General features: G+C 58.7%; 1 protein-coding gene across 6 annotated transcripts in view; it reads right to left on the reverse strand.

The window, feature by feature from the left end:
• BAIAP2 (BAR/IMD domain containing adaptor protein 2) overlaps window positions 1-13,433 on the reverse strand; it is a 49,164-nt gene that overhangs the window by 13,731 nt on the left and 22,000 nt on the right. For all 6 annotated transcript variants that reach the window (XM_075518681.1, XM_075518678.1, XM_075518680.1 and 3 more), the window contains exons 4-6: window positions 11,390-11,451; window positions 10,975-11,046; window positions 10,475-10,612 (exon numbers count right to left, since the gene is read on the reverse strand). In XM_075518681.1, the coding sequence (XP_075374796.1) occupies window positions 10,475-10,612; window positions 10,975-11,046; window positions 11,390-11,451 (272 nt within the window). The remainder of the gene's footprint in view (window positions 1-10,474; window positions 10,613-10,974; window positions 11,047-11,389; window positions 11,452-13,433) is intronic.

The following is a 13,433-nucleotide window of genomic DNA, read 5'->3' on the forward strand; positions in this document are numbered from 1 at the left end:
GGGCCCAGCGGGTTTTGGGTCTCCCCCCAGGCACCAACGCGGGTGGGGGAAAGGGGATCGGCGAGAAGCGGCTAAAAACCCAGTTTGCAGCCAACAACCCTGTTTCAATGAGAAATTTTTTTTCCCCAACTGAGAAAATCCAGCGCAAACACTCATGTTCAGGAACAGAAATAAATGAAGGAAACCGAGCCGGCGCCATCGGGTGTAGAAACAGAAATAAGGGAGGTACGCGCCTCGCCCCCGGGCCAAGCTGCAGGGAGAGCTGAGCCGGACCGGGGCTGGCAGGGACACAGGGGAGGGCACCGGGAAAGCTGGCAGGCGGCCGGGCCGTGCCGGCAGCAGGCACAGAGGCACCGGGAAGAGGCGGCAGCAGCCCCGGGCATGTGCTGGCGGGAGCAGGCGGCAGTGGGAGGACGCGCTCGGCGCGAGCGGGGAAAGCGTCGCTCCCGCGGAGTGGGCTCGGGACAGAGGCGCTACCGGCAGCACGCCGCCTCCTCCCAGGTATTATTAGCCCCGGGAACAGCACGGGGACAGAGCCCAGAGGCATCAGCTCGGCAGCAGCGACAGGGAGCCGGGAGGGAAGGACGTCCCAGCACCAAGCCGGAGAGTCCCCGGCTCACCCAGGGTCCAGCGCCCCGACCCCTCCATCGCAGCCCTGCCGCGCGCAGGACGGACCGAGCCCCGCTGTCCCCACACCCCTGCACCACAGGCAGCTCCCCAAAGAGCTTCCTTCGCTTCTGTCCGGGGGGAAGCGGCAGGACAAGGCTCCCCCTCCCGCAGAGCCCCGTCTCTGGAAGGAAAGCGCAACCCTGACAGCGCCCGAAATAGCAGGAGGGCGGGAGCAAGCGCGGACCCCGACACCCTAAACTCATCCTGCTTAATTTACTAACTGGGCCACGAAGAACGAGAAGGTGAGGAGTGAAATGAGTCCACCTCCGGCTAATTTAGTTCAGTAGCACAAGGAGCATCCCACGGCGATTCAGGTTTCCCCATACGACAGCCGTCCCCAGGGCAGACCCAGCCCTGCCCCGGGGACGGCGGGCGGGCAGGAGCCAGCTCCGCTCCCGAACACGCCGTACACCGCGGCGGGAGGCAGGGAAACCCTTCCTTATCTTAGCAAGGTTAGATTTGCAGTTTTAATCATGACTTAAATACGCAAGTTAAAACCTTATTTACATCCCTGATTTCGATCTTGGTTTGCAAGTATACTTTTAATTATTTCACTAAAGCAAGGCTCGTCTTAATGGCTGCAGCCAGTTAGAACACGTTGATTTGCAAGCAGAGAGCCTATACTCTAAATTTAGTATTCTCAGCGCTTTTAATACTTTATGTAAATATGCCTGATGTGCCATTGATTTATTCAGAGCCTTGATTTTTACACGTTATTACATTACAAAATGGCGAGCAACGCTTCTTGTTCACTAGACAGTTCGCATTTTGGATTTGCCCAAAATGACAATGGGCTTTCAAATAACGCATAGAAAGACAATTTAAATAAGAACCTTGCTAAATACGCCAGAAGCACGGGAAAAAAGTAACGCGCAAAGCACGATGGAAGATCTCACTACCGCGCGTCAAGGAGAAGCACCGTCTTTGATCAGCGAGCGGTGCTTTACCTGCAGCCGCTCGTGCCCCCTTTCCGCGGGGACGGAGGGGGATCCTGCAGCCACCCTGCATTTCGAACCCCGGCCAAACACATTTCTCAGCTTGACACGACCTGACAGCCGGTGGAAGGGCCAGGGGCAGGTGCCCCCCCGCCGGCCCCGGCGCGCCCGGGCTCTGCGGCTCGGCAGCATCCTCCCCAGGAGCTCACCGACAAGCGCGTGCTGCTCCAGTGATGCGTCTTAAATTCAGACCTTGATTTAGGCTGTCGGCTTCAAGTTCGGATTTTAAGCATTGTCTAAATAAAAATCCCAGTTTAAAGGAGGAAAAAAAAACCCAACGTTTGTGGCCTGGGCACCCGAGGGGGCAGGGAGCCGGTCAGGGCGGTGCTTGCGGTGGTCACGGCCATGCCGAAAGCCAGAGCACGTGGCGGAGCCACCCAACAGCTCCAGAAACCTTTTCTGGGTTTCTAGGTTGGAGAGGCCTCAAATAACTCCCCCGTCCCCCCCTCCACCTCCCGAACACATCCACTTCCAATTCACCGGGAGCTGCTGACCTAATTAGCGATGTCGGCACGCGGCGGCGCCGGGCGCAGCTGGGGAAAGGGTTTGGTTTAAGATGCTGCCGTGGCTCGGGGTGGGAGCCGGCAGAGCGAGGGCTCCTGCCTGGCCCCGGGTCCAGGTCCGGGGCAGAGCGAGGGCTCCTGCCAGCAGTCCTGGGACGGGGAGCCCGGTCCCGGCAGCCCGGGGAGCCCCGGCCGCCGAGGCGGTGGTGGCTCGGCCGGGGACCCGCCGGTTCAACCCCTCCTGGCTGCCCGATGCCCGGGGGAGACGAGCAACGCTGGAACAAAGCTTGGCCACGCTGGGTCCAGCCAAAGCCGGGCAATCGCCGTTCAGAAGCCAGACCAAGTTACCCCAGCGGGTCAGACGGTAAATTAGGAACGAGAAAACACGAAAAGGAAACAAGACGCTGCAAAGTCCCCAGCTCGAACAGCCGCCGTCAGCCCTGGCACAGAAAAGCCAGGGCATGCAAAGGCCCTGCCGCTTACAGTAACATCTTCCCAATGCACTCCAAAGCTGACAGCTAGAGGTGTGAAGATGAAAAAGCATCCAAGAAATGTCAAGACCCGAGCTCTTTTCAAGCGCACGCTGCCGTCAGCGCAGTTAGCGCAGGTGAAACAGCAACTTGAGTCGAGCCTTTAATAACCACACAGCCCTACTGGAAGAAAAGGAGTTCAAACCGCTCTATCCAAGTCGACAACGTGCAAAACAGATCGGAATACGAGCCGAGGGCAGGGCTAACGCACCGAGCACAACTGCAGAAATCAGCCGCACGGGTCTTTATCGGTGATCGGATGCGTCTGCCGCTGCTGAGCGAGGAGCGGCCGCAGGGACAAGAGGGACCAAGGGCCGGCGGCAGGCAGCAAGGCTGCCGTGCAGGAGGCACCAGCTACCCACGCTGGACGCGGCTGTCGCGTGTTTTGAGACCAGAAAGCCGGTAACGCCGCAAGGGAGCGTGCGGCGGGCACGCTTCTAGCCGGCATCGGGAGAGATGCAGAGCAGGGAGGGGACCCTGCCTCCACGCCGGCTCCAAACACCGGGCTCTCGTCCCAGGGGAGGGATGGATCGGGAACGGCAGCACAGAGCAGCGGGGAAAAGGAGATAAAGGAAAGAGAGGGGAAGGGAGAGGACTCTGCGAGCTGTGCTGAACCGATGCGGCAGGCTGAAATACCTGGAAGGAGCAAACACCAAGAGAAGGGAGGATTTATTTAGGGAACCACAAGGGAGAATAATTAGAAAGTAATGGGATAAAATAAGAAGTTAGGCTGATTAACAGAGGAAGAGCATCTAAGCTGTGGAATAGCCTCATGGAAAAACAGCTGAAACCCTACCACAGCATCTAGCAAAATGGAGGAAAACAAGAAGCCCAGGGATCCTCGGCCCCGACAGCTCCTGGGGAAGGAGACAGCTTTTCCTCATTCCCAGAATTTGCTCCTTCCGTGGAAGCTGGTGGACGCTGGAGCAGCCTCGGGGGAGTCACCGTCCCCCCCCGGCTCCCTCCTGGCCACCTCCAGCCTCCCTCGCCCAAGCGCGTTACCGACGGAGAGGGAGGTCGGTCGGTCTGTTTAGCCCGAGCGATGCCGTACTCAAGCCCTGGGACATCAGCGGCTCTTCCCAGCAGAGCACGGCAGGAAGGAGACTGGAGCTCGGAAACGAGCCGCGGTGACCTAACCTCTCTTGTAATAAGGCAAATAAAGCAACAGACCAACCCCTCTCCCGCAGCGGAGAACGCCCGTACGCGGGTCAGCACGGGAGCCAACGCACGTTTCACCGCCTTTACGCAAGGACAAAGCCCCCCGGCAGAGCCGCGGGACCCCACGGCCCCGCGGCCGTCAGGTGGTTTCCGTGCATCTGGCACACAGGCACCCGAAGCTCGGCACCTTTCCCGGGGAGAAGACAAACTCCCCCTGCCCTGCACAAGCACCCACATCTCCAGCCGGGGAAGGTCTTTTAGTGCCGGCACCCGCCGTGCTGCCCACCAGCCTCCACTGCTCCCGCTCCGTCACCCTGTGACCGAAACCCTCCTCCGGAACGCTGCGGACACTGGTGCTGATGGTTATCAGAGGTGAAATAATACGCAGAGCGGATCGTAGGGAGCAGAACCCCGACAGCTGCCCTGCTCCAAGGATGCCGGCCTCCCTTTCCTCCCCGAGAAGGGCTGTCTGCCCTCGTTACGTTGCCCGTCTCACACATCCGTTCATCGGGGCACCAGCCTCATCCTTTCGCTGCTCCTACAAAGTGCCATCCACGCACGCATGTGATATTACATAAAATTTACAGGGAGCAAAACAGCAGGCAAGCACTTTCTCCAGCCGGCTGTGCGGGGGTTTCACGATCAGCTGCTTAAAACGTTCCCTCAATACGGGGACACCCCAGATCAACGGCTCGAGGCACAAGGTTTGGTACCGAAATGCTCATCAGACATGGCCCTGACCTGCGCAGGCGCGGGGACCGAGAGACCAGCTTTCCAGAAGAGTCATTTGAGGCATCTCAGCCCAGAGGAAAAGTTTGAGACTTCACTTTGCATATTCGTAGCAGCTGCTTATAGATTTGTAGAGCTGGGTTCAGGAAACCACGCTTTGTGCCGGAGCCCGTAGCTCAGCCGGGGTGGAAGGGATGCTGCCAGCCACAGTGGCTGAGCAAACCCACCCCGACCACAGCCACGGGAAGGAGACGGAGACTCTCCTCCTCCCCGTGCTGCCTTTTTCATAATCTCTCACAGACCACAAAGTCTGAAAAAGCCGCTTCAGCGTACAGCTCTTGTGGCACCAGGTCCGGAGAGAAGAGGGTCCGGTGTGCTGCCAGAGCAAGGTGCAACGCCCAAAGCCTCCCCAGACGCTCAGGGGCCAACGTCACCAGCACGCGAGTTCACAGCCAGTTACAGAGTAAACCGGGGCAAACAACGCTGCAAGGGATGAGCTCTCCAGTAAGGTCCCGAGACACGAGCAGGTAACGCCACCGAGCTACCTGAACGCTCAGGCTGGTACTTCCCGAGTCGGGATCCCTTTCCGTCCCGACCTGGCCATGGCAAGGAGACTCAGACGCTGCCCACGACCAGAGCAGCTCAGCCCCGGACCCGATGCATCTCCCACCAAGCGCTTCACACGCGCTCCCCCTCCCTGCACCCGCTGACTGTATTTGCTGGGTCTGGACACCCAGCCTAACTCAGCTTAAAGCGTGATAAAACCCGGCGAGAGCTACCTGCAGCCACTGAGCTTTTACATAATTCTTCCCTATTTGACTTTTACATAAGCCTTTGTAACCTGGTTTGTGCAAACTCCTTATCAGTTAGAGCTTCTTGACCTATAGCTAAAATTATTTCTCCTGATGGGAATACCAAAATGAGGTTTCAATTACAAAAGTTTATAACCCCCCCCCCCCCCCCCGGTTATTTGGCACAGTGGTATTTAATGCTTAAAATATTCCCACAGGAGCAGGTGTAGGTGTGGACAAGTGGAAGACACATCTGGGCAGGAGCCGAGCTCAGCCTCCGCCGCCCCCAGCTCAGCAAAGCCCTGGTTTTGCAGGGGCTGGGAGGAGCAGCGAGCTCCATCTGCCCCTCCGGAGTTCCCGTCGCGGCCGCTCGCCGGCACAGCCATGCCGAAAGCCCTTTCGCCTGGGTCAGGCGCAGCCTTTCACCGCAAACAGCCAGCTTCAGCTTCGCTATTTAGTGTGAATTACAGTCAGCTTCGTCTCAGCCCAAGAGAGAAATCCAATTGCTTGTAGTGCTAACACGACTTGATAAATAGTTTGAACCAGCGTAGCTTCATTGTTGAGCTGCTGATTCAATCAAGGTCCTAAACCCATCATGACCTCGATTTCACGGCTCGATCACTGTCGTGGTTTAACCCCAGCTAGCGACTGAGCCCCACCCAGCCGCTCGCTCGCTCCCCTCCGGCGGGATGGGGAGAGAATGGGAAGAGTAAAAGGGAGAAAAGTCATGTGCTGAGGTAAGAACAGTTTAATAATTGAAAAAATAAAATGAAAGAATAATAATAAAAGAATACACAAAGCAAGTGATGCACGACAATTGCTCACCGCCCACCGACCGATGCCCAGGCAGTCCCCGAGCAGCGGCCCCCGGGCCAGCTTTCCCCCAGTTTGTATACTTATGGTATGGAGTAGCCCTTTGGCCAGTTTGGGTCAGCCGTCCTGGCTGTGCCCCCTCCCAGCTTCTTGTGCATCTCCAGCCTCCTCCGTCAGTAGAGCATGAGAAGCTGAAGAGTCCTTGATTTACTGTAAGCTCTACTTAGCAACAACTAAAGCACCCCTGTGTTATCGACACTATTCTCATCCTAAATCCAACACACAGCACTGTACCAGCTACTAGGAAGAAAATTAACTCTATCCCAGCCAAAACAGGACAATCATAACCAGCATTTAATGAAATTACAGCAGTTTAGCTTCCTTGGTGATTATTTAACCTTAATATTGTTTTCATTGTTCTTCATAAAAGACATGAAGTGAATGGAATTGGTTTATTCTCCTGGTTTCCAACACAGGTCAAAAAAAAAAATCTCAGTAACTACATAACTAAGATGTCTCATCTGAGGCAGTTAGCTGTCTCAGCTTTCATTCCTCACGTATAACAAAAGCTCTGAACTGATTCATAAGGAATAAAAAGCCTGGCTTTATTGCAACATTCAGCAGTAACAACCCACAACCACAGCATCTCTCTTGACCATGACAGACAAAGCTTTGCAGATGTAAAATCACTCCTGCAGCCTAATTGCACTTTGAGCTGCTTTCAAGCTACGCGAGTCGTCTTCACTGCAAACCACAAGGTGTTTTAAATCCTCAACCATTTTAATCCTGTGATGCCCATCCTCATCTATTAAACTCCACAAAAGAACCACAAGAGACAGTGGCCAGATGATGTGGGACGTGCAGACAACCCTGGATCAGCTCTCTCCATGCAATGAGTGGCTGATGAAGCTCAGGAGAAGCCTCCTGCAAGCGTCCGTGAGCATCATGCCGCTGCCTCATCCCAAGCAGACCTCCTCAACCTCCGTCTTCCCAAAGCTACTACTCACCAGCCACGAGATAATTAGTTACGTGCAGTGCCTGCTGAATGCCAGCATTTATTTCTGCTTTATAAAGGGGGAAAATCTGAACTGAAGAGTCACAGGTGAGATGTTTGGGCTGTTTTACTGGGCTTTCTGATCAATCTAGCAGAGCATGGAGCCCGAGCCACACTGGTACCCTGGCCCAGGGGGGGAGTTGTCCTCTGCACCCAGCAAACCAGAGCCTGAACAGCCCCAAATCTCCTCTCACCTTGGCAGAGTGAGATGATGTTACAGAAACCACATCGTGGAGCTCCCCGAAGGGGGACAGCACTGCTTCCCCCACCACTCGTCTCACCCACCCATCTCGCTTGCCGGCGATGACAAGATGTGGTCACTCAACAAGTGGTGGAAAGGCAGAAAGGAGCAACTCGGCTTCCCGTAGCATTAAATACGGAGAGAGATGATGACGGAGCATCAGGCTCCTGGCTGCCGTGGCTACAGTAGCTTAAGTGGAGGAGTCTTCAAAAGAAGAGTACGATGTTATTGCTTTATTGAAGGAGATGACTGATGTAGCTACCAGGACGTTTCCATCAACAGCAGCTTCTCCCATTACGAGATAAGTAATCTGCAACGGCCCATTGGAAGAGCTCCGTCCACTCGTCTGATCAGCCCGTGGTCCCCAGGCACCAGCCCGATGAAGTCTTCCGCTTCCCGCAAGCGTCACGAGGTGCCTTCAGCAGCCTCCTCCGAGGCCGCCGGGGGTTTTACAAGCCGGCCGCAGGGGTGGCTCTGGGCCAGCTAAACAAACCCAACTGCACGCAGCAGCTCCCGGGGCTAACTGCGCCGTTCTCCGTTTTAAGCCAGTTGAGAAAGAGTTTTGCGGAGCAAAGCCCCAGCGTGCGACACCAGGAGCTCTGCAGATGCTCCTGCTTCACCGAGCCCCGTTTCACCGAGCCCCGTTTCACCGAGCCCCGTTTCACCGAGCCCCGCACAAGGCTCGCTCCTCAGGCCGGTACCAACACCCGCGTAGCTCCAGGCTGGACCCACCCTTGCAGCAATCCCCCCGCTCTCCGATGCCCAGGCAAGGGTAAGAACAGCATCACGGGCGGCCCAAAATACCCTCTTTTTCTGTTGAAAGGAAATACCAGCATCACAGCCAGCAGAGAACAGAGGGAAAACTGCCCTCTTGCCTGAATTCACCAATTTAACTTTGTATTTTGATCCACGTGGGGGGAAAAAAAAAAAGTGAGGAGTTGAGCAGTCTCATAGCTCTTTAAGCTCAAAAGCCACCATAAGGCTTTTTCAGAGATAAGCGCTTCCTAAATACTTACTGTTGAAAGATTAAGAGAATGAAAGCCTGATGCCGTTTCCCTGCCCAAAGCGGCTGTGCCAGCAGGACTGCCCCGTCCCTGCCACACCGCAGCCGGGGGGCCAAACCATCGCTCCTCTCCCAGCGACATAAAGCCGATCACTGGGACGGATTTTCTCCTCCTCCGACTCCAGGTGCGGGACGGGGATCCCTGCACGGCAGCAGCCCGGGGGGGTGAGGCAGGAGAGGGGCGGCTCTGGCAGCAATTTCGCTCTGTTTCCCCTATCAGCAGCTTTCGCAGGTGGGGGATAACAAAGGTTTGATCCCCGAGTTTCCCCACGCTGAGCCTCGTTGCCTAACAGAGCTTTTCTTGCTCAGCAGGAATTTCGAAGCAAGGGCTTGTGGAGACGCCACAACTCAGAAGTGGTTTAAGCTGCTCAGCTCCCAAGAACGCGCCAGCCCCTGCCTCAGCGGGCAGGACACCGAGTCCGCTGCACCAACACCGGCCAGCCGTGCCCCCACCGGCCGTCAGCTCAGCGCAGCCTCGGCAGCCGGGGGCTGCAAACGGGCACGGGCTCAGGGCGACGCGCTCCGGCTCAGCACGGGAGCTGCACGCCGAGGCGGGGCGGATGACTGCAGGTGCGTTTTTCTCCTTCAGTGCTTCTTCTGATTCACGCCACCAAGAGAATGACTGATTTCCCAATTTTTAGTGCGATTAAGAATGTCACTTCCCCAGCACAACCTTCACGGTAACTATCGGCTGACTACTTTAAATGCCACCCCGTACGCAGCCCCTGCGAGTGAAGGGCCACCGACACTCAGATCCCCTTCAGCCGACACGGATCATTTCGACGCGTTACCAGCCCGTGGCATCCACGGTAACAGACCCTGGTCCCAACACAACGCACGCTCTCATGCCTCAGAGACAAGACTAGGTAATTTCTAGCTTCAGGGTTCACCTTCCCCTTTCCGAGGTACTCCTCGTGCTGCCATCGTTCAACGGCCTCAACTCCAGCAGCAGGATGAGGGCTTGCAGCCGGAGCAGCTTTGCAGATAGGTGCATCGATCTCTCGTTAAAATTTGCCGTTTTCAGCCACGCTCTGGGCAAAGCTCGAACCAAAGGTTGCAGGCTTCGGAAGACGCGAACTCCTGCTGCGGACGCGTCAGCAACCCGGGTGCCGCAGCCCCTCGGCACATCCCGCTCACGGCCCCGGCTCAGCCGGCACCAGCCAGGGATGTGCCCTGGCTGCTCTTCAGTGAGATGCGGACCCCGACTCCCTCCCTGCGGGGAATCCCAACGCCTCGGCCTCTGCAGCGTGCCCGCCCCGCAGCACAAACCCTCCGGGCAGGTGCCGTGAGGGACCCCAGCCCCGCGCAGCCGGGGCCCGATTAGCAAACGGCGCGTGGTTGGCGAGGGAGCCCACACCGCGATCACACCGCGGTGATTCACCGCGGCCGCCCCCGGCCCGTGCCGCCGCCGCCGCCCCCCCAGCGGGCTGGGGGAAGGGGCACCCCGGCAGCAGGCACAGAAAATATTTAAGCAAAACACCATCCAGAGGAAGATGGATCTGGCACAACAGAAATTAATGATCTTTTTGGGTTCATTCATTAAGCAAAAAAAAAAAAGCACCGGGAGCAGCGGATTGAGCAGGGTTAGTCACCACCGCACCGCCTGGCACAACATCTGCCGTCAGCGGAGCTCGCAGCCTCCCCCTCTGCACCGTCCTCCCCCGGGGTGGCCACGAGACCAACCCGCTCCCATCTCAGCCCGCCGCCCCCTCCCTATCCACACCTCCCACACCCCACCACGCTCCCTAACGCTGCTGCGCCCGCTCCTCCGCGGAAACAGCGAGCCCTCATCGAAAGGTTTGCGAGAGCCGGGCCACCTCTAGCACGCGGTACCAAGCATCCGCTTGCCCCGCGCGAGGACGAGACGCTCGTCCCCCCACGCCGGCACGAGGACGAGAGGCTCGTCCCCCCCGCGCCCGGGGTCCTACCTGCAGCTCCTTGTCGGAGTACTTCTGGGGGTTTTTGCTGCCTTGGCTCTTCTTCCGAAGTTTCTTCAGCTCTGCCTGGCACTTGTCGAGCGAGTCCCCCTTGCTCCTTTGCTCCGTCTGGTATTTTTTCAGCGCAGCCTGGATGCGACAGGAGAAAGCTCTGAGCAGCCGAAGTCGAACCCCTGCCTCGGCCGCGACTCCCGCTGCCGAGGGCCGGCAAAGGCAAGCAGAAGCCCCTGGACCTTGGGAGAAGCAGGATCCCCGTGGCCTGGAGAGCAAACGGGGGCGGAAATAGTCCGACACGAGGGGAAACGCTCTGCGCGTGGCGACGCGTGTGACGGGCGGGGACCCGTCTGTAACCAGGGGCGCGAGCAGTGCCCGGGCACGGCTGGCCCCCAGCAGGGAGCCGGGCGAGGGGGCGGGCGGGCAGCAGGAACGGGAGACGCGGAGATGCCCGAGCCAACGCTTGTGCCGCTGGACTACACGGGTCCGTAACTCACGCTCAGGTACCGGGAGTCCAGCTCCACCTTCTGCTCCAGCTGCGTCAGGAGCTCGTTGTGGAAGGACTTGAGCTGCAGGCAGGAAGAGAAGACACGGTTCCTTGGTGAGGGCTGGCAAGCCCTGCCCGGGGAGCGCCGGGGCAGGCAGGGGAGAGGGGCTGCACAGACAGAGCAGAGGCTGACAGCAGCGCGGGACAGACAGACACTCAGAGAGGGACAGACAGACACTCAGAGAGGGAGCCAGCAGGGCAGAAGCAGGTGCCCAAGGAGACCAGACCCTTTGCAGCTCAGCAAATCTGCTTCAGAGGGGCTGGTATCACCCGGCCAAAACACGGAAAACCTTTTGGCTCGGCTGCAACACCGGCAGAGCCCGGGGCCAGGCGGGAGCCCGGCATGCCCGGGCTGGGGCACTCACCATCTCCTCTAGCTGGTTCTGGATCTGCCTGTGGACTTCTGCCATCTGGAAGAGCACGTCTCCTGCAAAGACAAGACGTGGGGAGGGGGCTTGAGGCGCTGAGCTCGGGGGGACACCCCGGGGCTGGGGCAGGCAGCACCCCACTAGCAGGGAGGGGTCCGCAGCCAGACCCATGGGTGCTCCTGGAGTACCCCCGGTGCCCATCTTCGGGGAGCCGTAGGTGAGCAGATGCTCATCCGAGACACTTAGACGCATGTCTTGCGTAGCGTGAAGGGAAACAAGGACAAGCAGCAGCGGGACCCCAGCACCCAGGGGCAGCCCTGCCTGCGACCCACCGTGCCGTCAGCCGCCCCACGGCTCTGCCCGTGCCAGCCCTTAGCCTGGCCGCAGGGATGTGACAAAGGAGCCAGAGGTAACAGGACCAAGAAGAGCCCCTCATCTCGACCCGGTTCACAGTCCAGATACCGAAGGGAGCAGGTGGAGACAAGAGATGCTGCACTAATAACCGAGATGGGAATTTAAGCAGCGTTGTTACAGCCAGGAGCTTCGCCCGACGCTCTCCCAGCTGTGTGTACAGCCCAGAGCCAAGCACAGGGCACCCGCATCCCTCTCCGCCAGCAGCGGGGCAGTGGATAGACACAGCCCTGGGACTCAGCCCAGGTCACAGGACAGAGAGCTAAGCCCTAGGTTGATATTTGCCTCAAATCCACCGGACCCGTTCAACCTCGGTAGCCGAGCCGTGCACGGGCAGCCCTGCGCTGGGCAGACGAGCCGGGCTGCGAGGGCAGAGCTGCGGCACGCGGCTGCTGCAAACGCCGCCGGTCAGTCCCACGAGTGGCTGCCCACGGCCGAGGGATCCCAGCTCTGCTTTGTCTCTTCCTTTAATTTTTCTTTTCAAATGCAGAATTCATCAAGTCACACACCCACTGCGCTTTTCCTGGGAGGAAGGGCAGCGTCCTGCCTCAGCAAAAGCCCCGCCGTGGCTGGAGCCAGACGCACACACGGGAGCTGCAGGAGCGTCTTTTAGGAGAGGAGCCAGTGCTACCGTTCGACTAAAAGCACCATCTCCGGATCAGAGCAAGCTTTCAGGGCGAGCCGGGCTCCGTCAGCCATTTGTAAGGGCTGAGTTAGGAAGCTCTTACTTCCAGCACGGCGGGTCGCAGCCTCCCAGGAGGCTTCCAGCCTCCACGGAGCTGTTTGTAACCCGAAAGCCATGATCCATGCCTGAGCCACTCGCAGGGCTCGGCCCTGGCAGGTCCCGCAGCCGGCTGTGGCTGGGAGCCCCCCGACACCCGCAGGGGCTTTCCGAAGGGAAGCGGCATCCCACCTCCCGACCCAGGAAAAGCAGAGCAGCGCCTGGGATAACTCAAAGCCCCAAACGTACAGCCCATAAAACCCTGTGTGGAGTTTTAAATGATAGAACAGCGACCCCAGGGACGGGAAATGCAAAGGGAAGGGGACGCCAGCCCTGGAGCCCCAGGACAAGGTGAGGGAAGAGATGGTGCAACCTCAAGGTGGAGGTGGCAGCTCCCAGCAGGGATGAGCCTGGGAACCCACTGGGGATCTGGGGGTGAGCAGCTGCAGCCCTAACCCCACCCCACGGTGGGTCCCCCTTCCCCAGCGTGCACGGACCCCCAGCAGCCGAGACACACAGAGCCCAGGTTTCCTTCCAGCCGGGGCTGCTCACTCCTGTCCCGCTCCAGCAAGAGCCCAGCCCTGGCAGCAAACGCTGCGGTTTTGGCGTATTTAGGGAGCGAAGGAAAATGCGAGTCCTCTGCAGAGGACGGGTCCGTCCTGGGCTCCAGGACAACTGCGTCTTCTGCACATGGAGTCAAACCTCAGCAACGGTGAGACTGGGACGAGCCAAACCAGCGTCTCGCTGGTGCAAGGGAACCATCGGGACCCTCACTCGGCACAGAAACAGATGGCGTATGCTGGGCCGGCCCCAGCCCACCGCTCGGTCAGCCCGTCCCCGGCACACCACGTGCCTGGGCACGCGAGCCGTACACCAGCCAAGTGTCAACACCGCTAGCCGACTGGGAAC

The sequence above is a fragment of the Mycteria americana genome, chromosome 16 (genome assembly GCF_035582795.1).
Source record: "Mycteria americana isolate JAX WOST 10 ecotype Jacksonville Zoo and Gardens chromosome 16, USCA_MyAme_1.0, whole genome shotgun sequence".
In the NCBI taxonomy this organism is placed as follows: Eukaryota; Metazoa; Chordata; class Aves; order Ciconiiformes; family Ciconiidae; genus Mycteria; species Mycteria americana.